The 16,220-nt window shown below is 51.4% G+C and overlaps 3 protein-coding genes across 5 annotated transcripts in view; all 3 read left to right on the plus strand.

Annotated features, from left to right (window-relative positions):
- The first annotated feature begins 1,566 nt into the window (after positions 1–1,566).
- Positions 1,567–6,125, plus strand: pdk2a (pyruvate dehydrogenase kinase 2a). Its single transcript, XM_057052257.1, has 11 exons — positions 1,567–1,754; positions 2,210–2,351; positions 2,728–2,799; positions 2,902–3,086; positions 3,161–3,250; positions 3,365–3,442; positions 3,789–3,862; positions 3,945–4,043; positions 4,435–4,545; positions 4,802–4,915; positions 4,995–6,125. Exons 1-11 carry the CDS (start codon positions 1,637–1,639, stop codon positions 5,136–5,138), a joined length of 1,227 nt encoding a protein of 408 aa, XP_056908237.1. The 5' UTR covers positions 1,567–1,636; the 3' UTR covers positions 5,139–6,125.
- An 802-nt stretch (positions 6,126–6,927) lies between these two features.
- On the plus strand, positions 6,928–9,013 carry LOC130536375 (uncharacterized). 2 transcript variants are annotated; one of them, XM_057052280.1, is made up of 9 exons: positions 6,941–6,971; positions 7,044–7,082; positions 7,186–7,251; positions 7,399–7,464; positions 7,552–7,614; positions 7,688–7,898; positions 7,986–8,255; positions 8,360–8,449; positions 8,567–9,013. In XM_057052280.1, the coding sequence occupies exons 3-9, from the start codon at positions 7,186–7,188 to the stop codon at positions 8,965–8,967; spliced, it is 1,167 nt and encodes a 388-aa protein (XP_056908260.1). In that variant the 5' UTR covers positions 6,941–6,971; positions 7,044–7,082; the 3' UTR covers positions 8,968–9,013. The 2 variants fall into 2 exon arrangements, with proteins under 2 accessions (XP_056908250.1, XP_056908260.1); XM_057052270.1 differs by having other exon boundaries at positions 6,928–7,082.
- A 651-nt stretch (positions 9,014–9,664) lies between these two features.
- myo1d (myosin 1D) overlaps positions 9,665–16,220 on the plus strand; it is a 43,869-nt gene continuing 37,313 nt past the window's right edge. The window contains exon 1 of one of the 2 annotated variants that reach the window (XM_057052040.1): positions 9,665–10,282. In XM_057052040.1, coding sequence (XP_056908020.1) covers positions 10,188–10,282 — 95 coding nt within the window. In that variant the 5' untranslated portion in view covers positions 9,665–10,187. The remainder of the gene's footprint in view (positions 10,283–16,220) is intronic. The other variant, XM_057052051.1, reaches the window with a different exon arrangement.

A 16,220-nucleotide genomic window follows, 5' to 3' on the forward strand; every position in this document is an offset into this window, starting at 1 on the left:
TAACAACTGGTTCTTTCTGGATGGAGGACAGGTGGCCGGCACAGGTCTTCATGACCCTCACACTGATACCATCGACCTGGAGCCTTGGCTGGCTGGAGCCCAGCTGTCTCTTCACCTAGGTAGGTAGGTAGGTAGGTAGGTAGGTAGGTAGGTAGGTAGGTAGGTAGGTAGAGGTGAACAGTTCCAACACACCGTCCCTGATTACTAACTTGGCTCTTTAATCACCTGCAGCCTGCTGAGCTACACACTTACATAAGGGGGAAATTTCCACTTCCCCAGTTTGACCAGCCTGCACCCAACTGGGCACCCAAACATCCCAGTGCTGGCAGGAATGTCAGCCAGTGGAAAAACACTGGGGAAGCCAACCCCCCCTGCAGGCCCTCTTCCATCACCCAAACCAGTTACACTCTCTGTACAGTTTCTGCCTGCAGTAGAATGAAACATCAATAAAACCACCAAAATTATGTTAGAATAACACTCTGAAACAGTCATATTACAACACGACTGACGCTTATTTTTACATTTTCCAGCAGAAACAAACGCACCATCTGCTTTTAGGGGGCAAACCTGTTATTTTTATCCAACATTGTGTTGATTTTTTAATCATTTTTGAGGGGAGAGACGGACCGGAGTGATGTTCTGTACGAGACACAGCACAGACTGGTTTTATAAGCCCGACCCCGACTGTGCCGCCGCTGCTTATGTAACGGGAGATTTGACTGGGACGCTGTGTTCCCTGACAGAAGCATTTCTATTCAGAAGCATCAGCAGCAAACATCCAGAGAGTCATTCATCGAGGATGAGCGACGGTCCATCTGCAGAGGAGGAAGTAAACAAGGTGCAGAGGGCCTTTGATCACATTAGCATTGTTAAAGAGGAGCTGGAGAAGCTGCAGAAGCCATGATCAAGCGATCAATCACTGAATCATTCAGTCAATTGCTTCTTTGTCTGTATTTTTTATGATAAAAAACATGTCATATCTCATCCAGCCAGTAGAGGCGCTAATGTCTAAATTGTTCAGTGCATCAATGGGAACAAATGTGCTTTTGAAGGACAAGTTTTGTTGCATTTGATGACATATTTTTTGTCGTTTGTAATTAAATGAAGCATAACAGTGATGCATTATGGAGTTAGTGGCATAGAATTACAGTATTCCAGCTAAAAAAAGGAGCCCAGAATGAACTGAAAAGGCATTTAAAGTCAAAAATTCAAAGTCCCTGAAACTGAAACCCAACTTTCCTGAAGTTGACGTTTCAGGTCCACATTCACTTTGTTTCGTTTAATAATTAAATGGATTACATTTTAAAGCGTCCCAGTTCCGAACCGGGTCATTCTAGACCCACATTGTTTCTTTGATCGGTTGTTTTTCCCCTGACTGATCATTTAGATAAACGTTACATAATAAATGTGGGGACGAGCCAGTGTGGACGGGCTTCCTCCCTGGGAGCACCCAAACACACTGGTCCCGCCCACTGCTCCACTCATTGGCTGCTTAGTGAGGCGCGTGGCCAGATCCCGTCATCCTATTGGCTGAAGCGGGCTCCTCTTGTCCGATCGCCCCTCCCCTGCTTGACAAGAGACGTGCGGGGCTGCGGTCAGATTCGGTCTGCGGGAGCCGCAGAAAACAGGAGCGATCATGAAGTTCGTCAGGTTTATCATGAAAAACGCCGCTCTGGCCAGTGCGCCCAAACATATCGAACATTTCTCCAAGTTCTCCCCCTCGCCGCTCTCCATGAAGCAGTTTCTCGATTTCGGTGAGTATTGATCTGCCGTCCATTGCAACAAGCTGCGGGATGGTGCCCGAGCTCGGTAATAACGGTAATAAAGGTGTAATAAACTCCGAACATTCGTGTAGGGAAGCCGATATGTGATGAAGTGAATGAGTTTTTCCTGCAGCAGGAGAGCGGTCACAGTGGTGCAGAGTTGCATCAGAACAGGCTGCACATATGGGCCTTGTGGGAATGACTATGTATGGATCAGTTATTGCTCTCCCGGCCTGCTTATCAGCTATTGGCTCTCCTGTAACCCAAATGTTTGGAGGAAACATCCTATTTAATTTGAAATCGTGGAAATCTCATGTTTACTACAATGATAATAGTCATGTTGCCAGCCAGAAAGTGATTTAGTTCTCTGATTGAGTGACTCTGCTTCAGAACGCTCGATTCATGTCAGTAAATCGTGATCTGGGTTTATTTTCCCCACGACACAGGTTCCATCAACGCCTGTGAGAAGACGTCTTTTGTCTTCTTGAGACAGGAGCTGCCCGTCAGACTGTCAAACATCATGAAGGAGATCAAGCTGTTGCCCGATAGGCTGCTGACCACGCCGTCCGTGCAGATGGTGCAGAGCTGGTAGGAAACCACAAGTTAATAAAGCATCTTGACATCAAAACAGGAGCCCCGGGAGCACGCACGCGAGCAGCTGCGGCTGGCTACGCCCACCGGTCGGTTATTTTCCCCACTGTGACACACTTGTGCACACAAACACACTTTCTGGAGTTGAGCCGTCCCCTGCGGGAGGGGGAGGGGCGGCCTGAACTTTAGCCTACTTTCCCATCACGTGAGCGTGTTTTCCGGAGGGTCTCCTTTCCTCTGTGAGGAAGCACTTTGACCCAAATACCCCGGGGAAGCTCGCGCTCATAAATCCAGCTGTTTCTGCCACAGTCAGCTGGATTAATGACGCGCGTTTGTGGGGATGAGCAGAATTTCTCTCTGGTTTTTGTCTCAGGTACATCCAGAGTTTGATGGAGATCCTGGAATTCCTGGACAGAAATCCCGACGACCACAAAGTCCTGGGACAGTGAGTGTCCCACATTCAAGAATAAATCACATATAATCCGTCGAGCTGGGATTGTCACAAGAATGTAACATGTGTTTGTGTGTTTGTGCCCCTCCTCCGTAGGTTTGTCGACGCCTTGGTTACCATCAGAAACAGGCACAACGACGTGGTTCCGACGATGGCCCAGGGCATCATAGAGTACAAAGAGGCCTTTCCTCAGGACCCGGTCACCAACCAGAACATCCAGTACTTCCTGGACCGCTTCTACACCAGTCGCATTTCCATCCGCATGCTCATCAACCAGCACAGTGAGTCCCGCTCGCCGTTCCCAGCCGCTTTGTGAGGAACCGTTCGGCGACGACGGCTGTTTTCTTCTCCGCAGCTCTGATCTTCGACGGTACCGCCAACCCCGTTCATCCAAACACCATCGGGAGCATCGACCCCCACTGCCACGTTGGGGATGTAGTCCAGGGTAAAGATCAATAAGCTGATCGATCCTTTCCTTCTCCTGTTTTCACTTTGGAGCCGAACCCGGCCAAGTCATTCCTCTTTAATCCTAAATACCTGCCCTCCCCTTGTCGCCCAGATGCCTTCCACAGCGCCAAGATGCTGTGCGACCAGTACTACCTCCGCTCCCCTGACCTCGTCCTGCGGGAGATGAGCGGTGAGCGCGTTCAATCCGGTCTGACAAGTTGATAACAAAACCGCTTTAGCCCTCAAGTTCCAAAGGACGACAGTGCTGCTTGTCTGTGCGGGAGATTTAAAGAAAGAACATAGTCCAGTGTGTGTGTGTGTGTGTGTGTGTTTACATGTAACGCAACGCTGAGCCAGATGGGGGCAGCTAATTATAGCGCTGAAGCTCAAGTGTGGCTAAGCGCCAAGTGCACCTGACAATATTGACAGAACCCTTCCAGGACGGAATAATGGCTCCTGATGGACCCGTCCGCAGTGTTTGAAGGTGATGATTTTAAAATGTGGCACGAATGAAGAGACGCTGTGTTCCCCCGCAGGTAAGAAGAACCCGCCGGTCAGCATCGTGTACGTGCCCTCCCACCTTTATCACATGCTCTTTGAGCTCTTCAAGGTAAGAGAAAAGAACCTCACGAAGGAACGATCCAGTCGTGTCGGTAGGAGTTTTACCGCCTCCTTTATTGAATTGTTGACAGAATGCTATGAGAGCCACCATCGAGACCCACGAGAGCAGCGACCACCTCCCCCCCGTTCACGTCCTGGTGTCTCTCGGCGATGAGGACGTGTCAATAAAGGTGCGGACAGATCGACTTCTCTTCGGCGTTGCCGCCATGCTCAGGAGGAAGTGTTTGTTGTGGCTCTTCTCTCGTGTGTGTTTTCCTCTTCGCTGCATTTACGCAGTCCAAACAGCCGGTTCACGGGCCTGAAACAGCCTCACACTGACGTTCCAGAGGCACTATTGTTCACCCTCGTGGCTCCAAATCTCTGCCTGAACTGGTTACGTAATAATTTAACCTCAATTAGGTGCAATGTTTACAGAGCGGCCGCTAATCTGTGATCAGATTATCGACCCAACGGGTCGAGAGGAGCGTTGAACGCAGCACAGACAATAATCCACCCCCGTTTATTCTTCGCTGTCAATGAACCACCCAATTCAAAGAATAAAAGAAAACGTCCCCTCCGCAGGTGTGTGACACGGGCGGCGGCGTCCCCTTCCGGAGGATCGAGAACCTCTTCAGCTACATGTACTCCACCGCTCCGGCGCCGCAGCTTGGCGAGCACACGCGGCCCCCGTTGGTAAGCAGAAGGACCCCGAAAGAGTATAAAGGTGGCACTAATTGCCCCATATGCCATCTGGTTGCATCTCTGGGTGGCCCACGAGCTTCTCGTAGGCCTTTACCCTGTTAAAGGATCAGAATATTGGCCTGGTTCCTCTCTAAATAAAGCAAAACTGCAGCCTACGAGCTCAAAGCCACTCGTTTGCTCCATCCTGATGGTGAAATCCTCTTACACCTGCCATGGCCTCCCTCCCTCCCTCCCTCCCTCCCCACAGGCTGGCTTCGGCTACGGCCTTCCCATCTCCCGGCTCTATGCCAAGTACTTCCAGGGAGACCTGCAGCTCTACTCCATGGAGGGCCACGGCACGGACGCCGTCATCTACTTGAAGGTGGGCCGGTGGTGGCGCTTCTACAATGTGCTGCAGCAACAGGAAGAGGCCACCTCCTGACCGTTGCTCCTCCTCTCAGGCTCTTTCCACAGACTCCATCGAGAGGCTGCCGGTGTACAACAAAACGGCCCTGAAGAACTACCAGCTGAGGCAGGAGGCTGACGACTGGTGCGTACCCAGTAAGGAGCCCCTGGACCTGAGCAACTACAAGGGGCCCAAATGAAAGCGTCGCCCCGGATGGCGTTCCCTGCTCCAGCGGTCGATGCGGGCGCCGGTTTCTACTCTGAGGGTGGTCCGCAGACAGAACGGGTAGCCTAGCGGTAGCATGTTTGTGTTCTCATCATTTCCTGTCGTCTCCTTGGGTCCCTCATAAGCATCTAGATTCCGTAACGTTGAATACGCGTCAGTCGCCTCGAGGACGCGACCCAGCCTGCCCCGGGCGCGGCATCGGCACTCGGAGGCAGCACGTTTGGACTCGTCCTGGTGTCTGATCAGGTCAAACCTGTTGCTGAAGGACTGACGGAGGATCCGAGCCTGTGCTCTGGCAGGAAGCAGCACTCGGGCCTTAGCGTAGCCGTTTCTCCCAAAGCTTCATTTTATTTAAATACTTGAAATATTTCAACTAGTCCTCTGGTTGCACCTTGTTACGACGATAGTACTGTAATACCACAGAAGGGACAGCGTTGGTCCTGGGACCGGGCTCAAGGTTCCCCCGACAGGAGGTGCGCCGACCCTGGGAACAGCTCCGACTCTGACCAGTCAAACCAGCAGCATGGGTTTACTCTCAGTCTGGGATTCTTTTAGGTGCTTCTCAGACCACTCATCACACTGTGCCATACGTGGAAAAAGACACGCTCTGGGTCCAGAAGGCGCTCTAACGCATGCTTTCCTTTTGTACGGAACCGATCGCGATCGTAGTTCTATTTATAGCGACGTCTTTTTGCAGCAGAAACTACCGAGTGAATTGTAAATACAGACAATAAAGAACAAAGATCATATATTTGTTTTGATGTCACTCGGACCATTGCTGGGTTTCCTTCAAGTGTTTTGATTTTCACGCTTTGATCCGGTTCTGGGGAGTTCAGGTTCAGCCTCTCCAGGCTGGATCGGTCTGTGTGTGTGGTGTTTACCAACACTGCACAGCAATGTTAAAGGTTAAAGTTGTTAAACGCAGACACACAACACAGATTAAAGGCCATTAAAGACCTGATCTTTTAGAGTGTTTTCCAGTTTCTCTTTGTTATTTTAACGAACTAAAGACACTTAACACAGTAGTTGTCAAGTGAAGCCGTTTAGATTTACATTCTCCGTTCAAACGGGCCGATACAGGAAGGTCAGCAAGCTAAATAAAGTGTGTTCGCCACAGCTACACATACACTGTGAACGGAGTTTACAGATAAATCTCAAGCTAAGGAAAATGTCAAATGGAATTTTTTGTTAAAACAAATGATGGTTTGCAGCAGTTTTGGTGTAATGTGACGTTTACACACTTTCCCGTAGTTGAGTAAAGGAAACAAGCAAATAAATGCTGTTGTTTAAGCTAAGTCATAGCGTTGAGGTAGCTTTTGATGAGAAATAATAATATAATAAAAAAAATTAAAAATAATAATCTTAACATTCAAGTATTAGCTAGTTAAGCTTCGTTATTTCTGCCACCATGACGTCTGTATCAGATTTATTTTCAGTATAATAGGGATTTACACATTTTCAAACACAGCTGATCTTTATTTTTCTTATTATTTAGCTGCCGTGTAGCTTCAGTCACGTTTTGAGCTCACCGCCGTGGCCTTTTCACACCCGCATCTACGGACGGTTTGGAGCGACTTTCACAGGTTTGCCGCTCGCTGCTGACCACACAGACGGGAAACTGCCAATGCTGCGTTAATTTCTGATCTGCGTTTGCAACTAATTTGAGAAAAGTCACACCCGAGAGACGCCGTTTAACAGCATTCGGCAGTTTCCTGGTGGGTCTGTGTCCGACCGCGTCACAAACAGACCAGTATTTAAGGTCGTTCTCAGATGCAGTTGGACTTCCTGACGATGGCGATGTGAAGAGGTGAGACAACAATAGAACCATCTCAATGGTTACCAGACGTTTGGAATTGCTAACAATTTATCGCTTTATTAGCAACCGCCTGGCCTTTGACCTCTGATACCTCTAGTCAAGGTACATTATTGTTATTATTACCATTAACTTTTCTGAAGACTCAGACGTACGGAGCAGATGTGGACAGCTGCTGTGCTCATGTGATTATCGTTGTCCCCATCAGATGGTCGTCTTCGCCCTGTTTCTGTTGGTAACAGCGTCCTCGTCCGTGCTCGGCTGCACCAGTTCTGTGAGTTTTGCAGATGGAACGCCGACTCGCTGCCACTGGAAACCCTTTTTCTGTTTGTTTATCCAGACGTGGCTTGAAAAAACACCGGTTTAATCGGTCTCAGTTTCGCGGTGACGTTGTCGTTGAATCGAAATTTGAATTTTCCAGACCGAGCAGAAGCTTTTGGGCCTGAAGAACCAAACGATGGCCGACCAGCTGGCTGCCGTCTTCAGGGTATTTTCAGTCAGGTTTTTCTTTCAGTTGAATAACCGATATCGACCTGGAGAATCTCCGTTTTGAAGCCGTGTGACTGTGCTGCAGGAGATGGAGACGCTGAAGTGTGGCCAGTCGTCGCTCCAGCGGGAGCAGGTCGCTCTGACCCAGGTAGCGTCTGTTTGAGACGTTAGCCAACCGTCTCCACGCTGGATCGCCTGAACGGGTCGCTTTCCGTCCGCAGAAACATCGAACGTGTGGTCGGGCGAAGGCGCGGGAGGCGCTCGGTCAGAGGAGGCGAGGAACAAACATCCTCAGCTATGGCCCAGACACGGATGAGGAGGGCGTGGAGGTGCGGGACCCCTGCTTCCACTACACGGTCCTGGACCAGGCCTGGCGTGCGACCAACACCACCACCAAGTTCAAGATGTGCGACCGAAACGTCAAATGGAAAGGTGAAGCACGCCACAGACGCGTAACTAGACGTTTAAAACGCCGCCGCGGCTCTTCTTTCATCTTTCTTTGATGAAACCGACCCAAAGGTTGGTACCGCCTCTTCTACAACGGCAAGAGCATCCAGATGCCCGAGAGGTGCATCCCGACCAACAAGTGCGGCACGCACTCGCCGCTGTGGCTGGCCGGGCCTCACCCGAAGAGGCGCCACGGCATCGTCACCCGGAAGGTCTGCGGCCACTGGAAGAAGAGGTGCTGCGCCTTCCGCTCCACCCCCATCCAGGTGAAGAAGTGCCGGGGCAACTACTACGTCTACCGGCTGGCCCCGCCCTCGTCCTGCTATCTGGCCTACTGCGCAGGTACAGAGCGACGGTGTCCCGCGTCCGTTTAATTCGAAGGTTCCGGCAGGAACTCAACAGGTTCCTGCTGTCGCGCCGGAAGCTGAAATGTAGCATTTCCTCAGATATCAACACTCTGGTGTGCGGGAAGTGCCGGAGGAACCAGTCCTGCGTGAGCAGGGATAAGATCAACTGGAGATGCAAGAGGAAGAAAAGTAAGTTTGGCCTTCCCTCCTGCGCATGCTCACGTGGTTCACGCTGATTTTACACTGGACAGCAGAAGGTTTGAGTTGTGCTTCATCATCATCATCATCACAGTCGTCATCTTTCAGTGTCTTCCAGAAAAGTCCACTTCTTCGCGTCCTATCCTGCTCAGCTCGTGGGCAAGGTGAACAGGATCAAGTACAGTAAGGTTCTGGTGAACGTGGGCCGAGGCTTCAACACCCGAACCGGGGTGTTCCGGGCGCCGGTCAAAGGGATCTACCAGTTCTTCTTCTCCACCCAGACCACCGGCGTGAAGACCCAGCTGTGGCTGGTGGTCAACAGTTACTGGGTGAGCGTCTCCCACACCAGCGTCGGCCGCCCCTCCTCCGTGGGCGCTCTGTCCACCTACATGACCTTCCTGCGCAGGGGCTCAGTGGTGTACGTCACCCAGAACTGCGGTCGGTCCTGGGCCAACGCCGCGTCCACCACCATCACGTTTGGGGGCTCCTTGCTTGTACAAATGTCATAAAGTTTGGGGTTTAAAACCAGCTGTTGTTAAACAGGTTGGTTTTTTTTTTTAAAGAAAAAACTTGATGTGAATTGTTTTCTGTTTCCTTTCTAAATTTTCCCCCCATTTCTGACCTGAATCTGGCAAATCCAGATCGCCGGCGGTGCTTTGGTTCATACATAAAGATTAAAATAAAAGCATTTTTTTTTGCATTTTGTGGAAACTGCTCTCCACAAGTGTCAAATGAAGCCTGAGTGTTGAATAATGTGTCACTAGATTCAGTGTGAAGAGTTCAAGTCATTTAAAAAAATAACCGACCATTTTCATTCTGGCCACTGGGCGGCGCTCACTTCCTGTTTGGGTTGGGGTTGAACCATTAACAATTTAATGTGGGGGTGGGGGTCACTCGGCAATAAAGTAATCATGCAATATATGAGGAACTGGGGGAAAAAATCCTCCTATGAAATATTACCAGAATGATAATGAGCCAAACAGGAACTTTGTCCTGTCCTTTGGAGCTCGATTGTCCCCCCTGTTGCCCACCAGATGGCGCTCGAACACCAGCCCGGCCCTGGCTGCTCGTTCAGGTGCTCTGTGCGCGTCACAGATGGATCCTGACCGCTGATCGATCAATCAGCGGACTTGATTTCATCGTTTTTCCTTCCCTCTTGCAGGATTGATCCGATTTTCCGCGGTCCCTCATTTCTTCCTTTTATGGTAAGGTCGGGCATCAAACCCTTTTTTTTCCTCCTTTCCCCGGGTACGTTGCAGCTCAGAGAGGTGGCCCCGTCACCGCTCAGCTATGCTGCATTTACAGTTCTGGTCTCCGGGCTGCCCCGCACCTCTGCGGGGCGGGGGCGTGGCCTCGCTCCGGCTGCTGCGCTCTGATTGGCGGAGCGCGGGAGAGAAAGTCCAGGAAAACAGGCGAAGGTGGCGCGCGGTGTAACGGGACAAAGGTGGGGACTTTCGCCGCGAGCAGGAAACTTTGTCCGGGGTCGTTCTGGAACCGTCCCCCCCCCCGTCTGGGCGTGTAAGGAAAACAGATGTTAGCAGCGTTTCCGGGCGCGTTTTTCACACCAGGCCGTGGAAGCGTGATGAAGCATGAGTGAAGCAGCAGTTTGAGGATGAAAATGCGCACCGAGCAGGGAGCAGCCGTCCTCTGAGAGCCGGTCCATGTCCGCCGTCCCGCCGCTGCCTCACACCAGCCCGTTCAGGTCTATTAACCTTCAGCAGGGAGCACCATGGCCGAACACGAGAGCCTGGAGTTCGGGAAAGCCGACTTTGTGCTCCTGGACAACGTGTCCATGCCTGAATTCATGGCCAACCTTAAACTCAGGTGAGCTCTCTAACCTGGATCCTGATTAATGGAAGCCAGCAGTGACGTCACCAGGTAGCAATACGCTCAAAATAGTGACTTAAAATCATATGCGGTCATTTTATTTTGGAGATGTACTATTAAAATATTGGGTAAAAGTATTCTATTCAGCCAAAAAACTGTCTGTAAATGATTGATATGAGAGGTCGAGTCCTCGTTTTTTAGATACCAAATCAAAATTTTTGACAATTGGACAAAATAAAAATGTAGTATTTATTGACTTCTTTATCAGAGTTTTGGAAACACGTTTCCATCCATTGGATGGGACACAATCGGGAAGCCTCACATGCTAACGGTTGCTAAATGTTCCCCTGAATGTTCAGAATTTGACTGAAAACTCGTGCGACTGTTCCACTTGACTGAGGTGAATCAGGAGCTGATGCTCTTCCCAGCATTCCGGTTTTCCATTCCTCACCTCTGCATCTGTGATAAAAGCACAAACTCTGGTGTCAGGGTGTCGGAATATTCCTAATTATTTGCATGGCCAACATCTGTAAAGCCTGGAATGGAGGCCGGGTGGAGTACTGGACTGGACTTTTGATCGTTATCAGTGTGATAAGACTTTATTGATCTGCTGAGAGTCTTTCTTCCTTCCTGCCAGAGGTTTCAGGAAGTGAATTAAGTCACACGACACAAGTGGAAAGACTCATTTATGGTGGATTAAAGAAATGTTCAGTTTTCCTTCTCTGTCCTCCCAGTTTAACGACATTTCTACGAGAACTCGCATTACGTGCTCGCACATAATCACAGACGCCTCCTGCGTGTGCGGGCTGGAATTTTATCTTCTAAGCGGCTCAGAACGGAGGGATGCAGGAAGTTCGCAATCCCGTCCTACTAGTTCGGACACTCGCAAAGCAGCCCCAGCGACGCCACTGGGCCGTCTTTGGTTTCGCAGGTGTTGCAGAAACCACCAGGAATTCTGCCTCTAAATGGGATTAATAAGGGAATTTTGGAAGGCGCGTCCAGCCAGTCACACCGGAATAGTTCTTGATCCGTGATCTGATGCCAGGAGAGACCGCCGTGGGCATGTGTGATCCGGGCTCTGGGGGTCAGGACGGATAGCCCAGAGCGACTCCAGCCCTGCTTTTCCAAACTCTACTGCTTCTTTGTTGGTTTTCCCTCCGCTGAGACGGCTCTGCCCGGACACAGGGATTGTTATTTGTGGAGGGTGTGACCAGCTGGGAGTGCTTCCTTTATGCTCTTTTTCCCGCAGTTTGAGAGCACATGTGGGAGTGGACCAGGGATCCAAAGGGCACGAGGCGATTAACGGACTCCGTTTGTCCCGATACGTCCTCTCCAAAACAAGCAGGGCTGGAGTTCCTCAAAACGCTCCGGGGTTCGACCTCATACTTAAGCATCTGTCTCCTGGGAGGAACGATCAAAAAGCAACGTTTTCATGCACGTCCTCGCCTGATGGATCCCGCCAAAAGGGTCAAAGGCGCCTCTGTCTTTGCAGCCCTTTGCCGTGTCAAGTGGGTCCCGGAGAGTCCCGGCAACCCTGGCCGAGCCGGGATTTGCGAGCCCATGGGGGTGGTGGGACATGCTCGTTCATGCTGCGTCTGACTTGAGCTCGAACCGTACGACCTCTTCCTGTGGGCCTTCCAGTCCCTAAATAGAACCCAGCAGATGCCCAGTCCTGGAGATCGTCTGCTAGGATAACAGCCCAGTCGGAATTCCTGAAGTCTGTCGGCAGGAAGACCAAAATTGTGCGAAGCAGCTCTTTCTTTGAACATAAACACTAGTTTTAGGCAACTAGTCCGACTAACACAGAACGTCGATTGTAGTTTCTTTCCGTTCCATAGAAACATCATCAAAGTCATCGTATCAAGCGGAGATCAAAGCATTTTTAAGGATCGTTTAGCTAACACCCTGGCAGATGTCCCCATAAGCATAGCATGACCTAAAGTTGGGGTGGTGATGGAGATGCTGAGGTGATGAGCAGGAGTTTGTGTCCTTCAGTATCTGAGTTCTGCCGCCCTGCTGGTGTGAAGGGGGATTACGCCACATCGTTGTTTTGTCTCTGATCCAGGAACAAACAATCCTGCAGAGCTGCTCCGTGCTCCTCAGATGTGTCCGTTCCTGCAGGTTCTGCTGCACAAATGGCTGGAATTGTTGGAGAGGAAGTGAGCCGGGGGCCCGCGTGTTTGTTTTGTCTCGGCCTGCCCTCCCAGAGGTTACACAATGTGTCCGGATCCTCTTCGAGCGGAGGCCAGCCGTCTGAACCAGCCGCGAGGATCCAGGACGAGACTTGACCGCTGCTGTCGGCTCGCCCGCACGAGCGATTTGACCTTTGAACCCTTTAAACAGGAAGTCTCCAATAATGAGGAGCTGCTCACATTTCATCGCCCCCCCCGCAGCTCTCAGTGGCAAATAAGGGAGAAAATGCTACGCGGAAGCCTTAGCATCGAGCTAACGAGCGCCACTGTTTCCTGTTGACCTTTGACTTCACAGGTAGACGATGACCCAGTGCCGAGCGCTCGCCTCCCAGTCTGGTTGTGTGAATCCGGTCTCAGCTGGACTGGGTTTTAATAGTGCTACCATGCTAACAGTTTTTGTACATGGCGTCCCGGGATCCCTCCCAAAGCGCCTCTACCACGGTGCTTTGTTATGACTTCATATGTTTGCATTAGTCATAAAACCAAAGTCCGCTCGGCTCCGCTGCAGCCAGATACTCGCGGCACAAAAGGAATCTTTAAACCCAACCTGCTTATTAAGGGTTTTCCTGCTCGGAATGGTCAGCTCCATTTATAATAACATGGAAATGAAAACATGTGGCTCCCTCCCACAGTAGCTGCTTAGCTTACTGACGTTAGCCAACACAAGCCAGTTCGGGATTTGATGAAAAGTCCTCGTGCCGGCGGTGCTCCGTTGCTTCGGACCGGCGTTCCCGGAGGATTTCAGGCCAGCGATGAAGGGAAGAGCCTCCCGTCTGAACCGGAACGCCTCGCAGGCCTCCTGCAATCACGCAGCCAAAGGTCCAGTCTCACCGCAAGAATTTCCATGCGAGCGCCTGGAATCTGAAACACATTACCGCCCTTCCATAAACGGGGGGGGGGGGGGGCTGCGCTCTCACGGCCTGCCGGCACGCTGGGCCGGGAACGGCCTCGGCAGCACCGGCACAGTTCTGCCACCGGCTCGGTTGTTTTATTATTTCAAATTCTTCTTTTTGCTGCTCGACTAATCTAAAATCACCTCCATTTTCTGTCCTTTGACTCCACTTAAGAGCTTTTAGGTGAGTTGACTAAAAATAATCCTCTTAATGAGATCAAAGTCACATTTTGGGGGGGGGGGTCGACCCGCTTCCTCCATGTTGAGGGCTCCCCCGGCTCTGATGGCGACGTCAGCGTGCACGTGTTGCTTCTCCCTGCGTGTGTCCCAGGTGTGGGACGCCTCAATGACGCATTGTTCTGGTGTGCACCTGTCGGACCTGGGCGGGGGAGGGGCTGCTGAACACACACACACACACACAGAGAAAGTTCTTCTCCCTCCTCCGTCTGCCCCGGTGCTAACTTCCACCTTTCTGTCTGGTTTTGTGCTCGCCGCTGTTTTTCTTCCCGTCCAGATTGAAATCATAGTGTCCTCCTGAAATAACAGGCTGAGTAATGTCTGGTTCTCTCCCTCCACCTCTCCACATCCACCCTGTCATCCCCCCTTTTTTTTTTTTTTTCAGTCCGCTGTGATTTCTGCACCGGCGGCCAGGTTGGCGCCCAAACCCGTTCTGGGTTCTGCCGTAAAATAACCTCAGCCCACAACACTCCCTCTAGAAACCCCTTTTTTCCTCACATTTCTGTTACGGTAACAGCTTGGCAGCACGCGTGTGTGTGCGTGTGTGTGTGTGGGTGTGTGTGTGTGTGTGTGTGTGTGTGTGTGTGTGTGTGTGTGCCACCTGATCTGCTGGGCTGTTTACACTCGGCTCCCGTTTCGTTTAAGTGTCTTGAGCTTCCAGCCCGTTGCCGCTGTAACTTAGATTAAGCCCTGCTGGGCGCAGGTGTGCGTCGCCGTGACGATGCCGACGGCTCGGCGACGCACAGGTGCGCCGGAGCCGCCGAAGGACGGTTGCAGCTGTGGTCCCTGCGGTCCCCTGGCGCAGGATCACAGCGTCGTCATGGTAACTTACATGAAACCATCGGGTCGGTCCACAGTTGGATGTTCAGCAGGAGGGGGGGGGGGGGGCGTCTGGGACTTTAAAGACCTTTTATAGCTGCATTTTTGAGACTTTTATGGACGTGCAGCTCACCACAAAACGGGCCCTTGAAACATGTTTTCTGAATTAGGAGTCGGGAGCAGACGCGCGCGCGCGGATCGTAGCGTTTACGCCGAACCGATGTTGTCATAAACCCGACCGCGCCGCCTGTTCTGGACGGGGAGACGAGCCGCTGCTCAAGCGTCTGTTGTGAGGAGACGGAAAATGATGACGCGAGCGTGTTCGCGCTGACGCGTTACTCAGCGTTTTTCAGTCTGACCTGGTCCGTCTGGCAGCTGCTGGCGAGCTAGCTTGGCCTCCCGCTACTGAGGCCCGTTTCCCTGCAGACCGTCTCGGAGCTGCTGCCTCGTGCTTTAAAAAGCAGCTGGAAACTCCCGTAATGCTGCGTCCAGATGTGTGACGCGTCCTGAAGGCTCCTCCCACCTGTTGCTCTACCTGCTTAACCCTCCACCAATCACAGGGCAGCTCTGGCTCGCCACGGTAGCGGACGCGCGGTAGCATCAGGGTTAGCGGTACAGGACCTGAAAGAGATCTCTAAATCTCTAATAGAGCTGAGAATCACAACAAGACCCTGAAACCAATACGGAGAGAAAAGTGGACCAGAACCAGATTATGGCAGATTATCTCCCTTTGTAATTCCCGGGATGACCTTGAAGTGCAGCCGCGACACGTGCACCAATAACGCCACGCACAAACGATCCGGGGTCATAATTACGGTGTGTTCTGGTCCTCCGACAGACGAGGACATCATGTCGGAACGCCATCACACACTCAGCAGCCCGGGATGGTTGGGCGTGGCTACTGGACCCGTTCTGGGTCCTTGTGGGTTCTGGAAATGACAGGCCGGCGTCAGATGTGGAGCGGTTAACGGCGCCGCCGCTCCGAAGGGTGTAAACATCCTCCCAGTCGTGCCGGGTGAAAATAAAACAGGAAAAAACTACTCAAGTCTTCCAAGATTTGGAATTACAGATTAACCGTCAAATTCAAGGGGAATTTCCAGCCATTATCCGACTCCAGCCGCCGCCTGTTGCCACGCTGAAATAAATAAATAAATCAACGTTTATAACAACAACAACTGTTTTCAAGGATGATGGTGGCATCGTTACTCAGTGGTGGTGGACCGTAAATCCCATGACGCTCCCCCAGTTAACCAATTAAAGGACCCGCCCAGACCAGATTAGAGACGTCAGCTCTGTTTGGTCTCACTCTGTAATTCACGTGTGTGTGTGTGTGTGTGTGTGTGTTGTGTGTGTGTGTGTGTGTGTGTGTGTGTGTGTGTGTGTGTGTGTGTGTGTGTGGTGTGTGTGTGTGTGTGTGTCTGTGTGTGTGTGTGTGTGTGTGTGTGTGTGTGAGTGAGAGTGTGTGTTGACGTCATCTGTGGTGCTAGTGTTGTGCTCACTACGCTAGTGCTACCATGCTAACAGGGTTCCGCTCAGGCTTTGAAAACCCAAAACCATCGGCAGAGTTTCAGAGCTCTGACGGCCTCTTTGATCCCGTTTCCTGTTTCCGTCGTCTTCGCTCAGTTTCCGCACGTCCTGGTTGGTTTTGGATGAAGATGACAGGACGGCAGGTTCAGACCGGGTCCCTTCACAGCTGGACTGGAGCTCCAAGACCCGATTCAGAGGCCCGCTGTCTCTCGACCCAGTAGTCAATGTCTAAAACCGTTCTGTTGCTGAATGTCGTTTCTGTCATTTC

Source organism: Takifugu flavidus, chromosome 1 (assembly GCF_003711565.1).
Source record: "Takifugu flavidus isolate HTHZ2018 chromosome 1, ASM371156v2, whole genome shotgun sequence".
NCBI classification, from domain to species: domain Eukaryota; kingdom Metazoa; phylum Chordata; class Actinopteri; order Tetraodontiformes; family Tetraodontidae; genus Takifugu; species Takifugu flavidus.

What these genes read in the sequence shown, in the direction of transcription:
- pdk2a (XM_057052257.1), top strand. Translation starts at nt 1,637, where the DNA reads ATGAAGTTCGTCAGGTTTATCATGAAAAACGCCGCTCTGGCCAGTGCG. An exon ending in GAAGCAGTTTCTCGATTTCG is followed by an intron (nt 1,755 to 2,209) that starts GTGAGTATTGAT and finishes CCCACGACACAG; the next exon opens with GTTCCATCAACGCCTGTGAG. An exon ending in CGTCCTGCGGGAGATGAGCG is followed by an intron (nt 3,443 to 3,788) that starts GTGAGCGCGTTC and finishes GTTCCCCCGCAG; the next exon opens with GTAAGAAGAACCCGCCGGTC.
- LOC130536375 (XM_057052270.1), top strand. Translation starts at nt 7,186, where the DNA reads ATGGTCGTCTTCGCCCTGTTTCTGTTGGTAACAGCGTCCTCGTCCGTG. An exon ending in CCGAAACGTCAAATGGAAAG is followed by an intron (nt 7,899 to 7,985) that starts GTGAAGCACGCC and finishes ACCGACCCAAAG; the next exon opens with GTTGGTACCGCCTCTTCTAC. An exon ending in GAGATGCAAGAGGAAGAAAA is followed by an intron (nt 8,450 to 8,566) that starts GTAAGTTTGGCC and finishes GTCATCTTTCAG; the next exon opens with TGTCTTCCAGAAAAGTCCAC.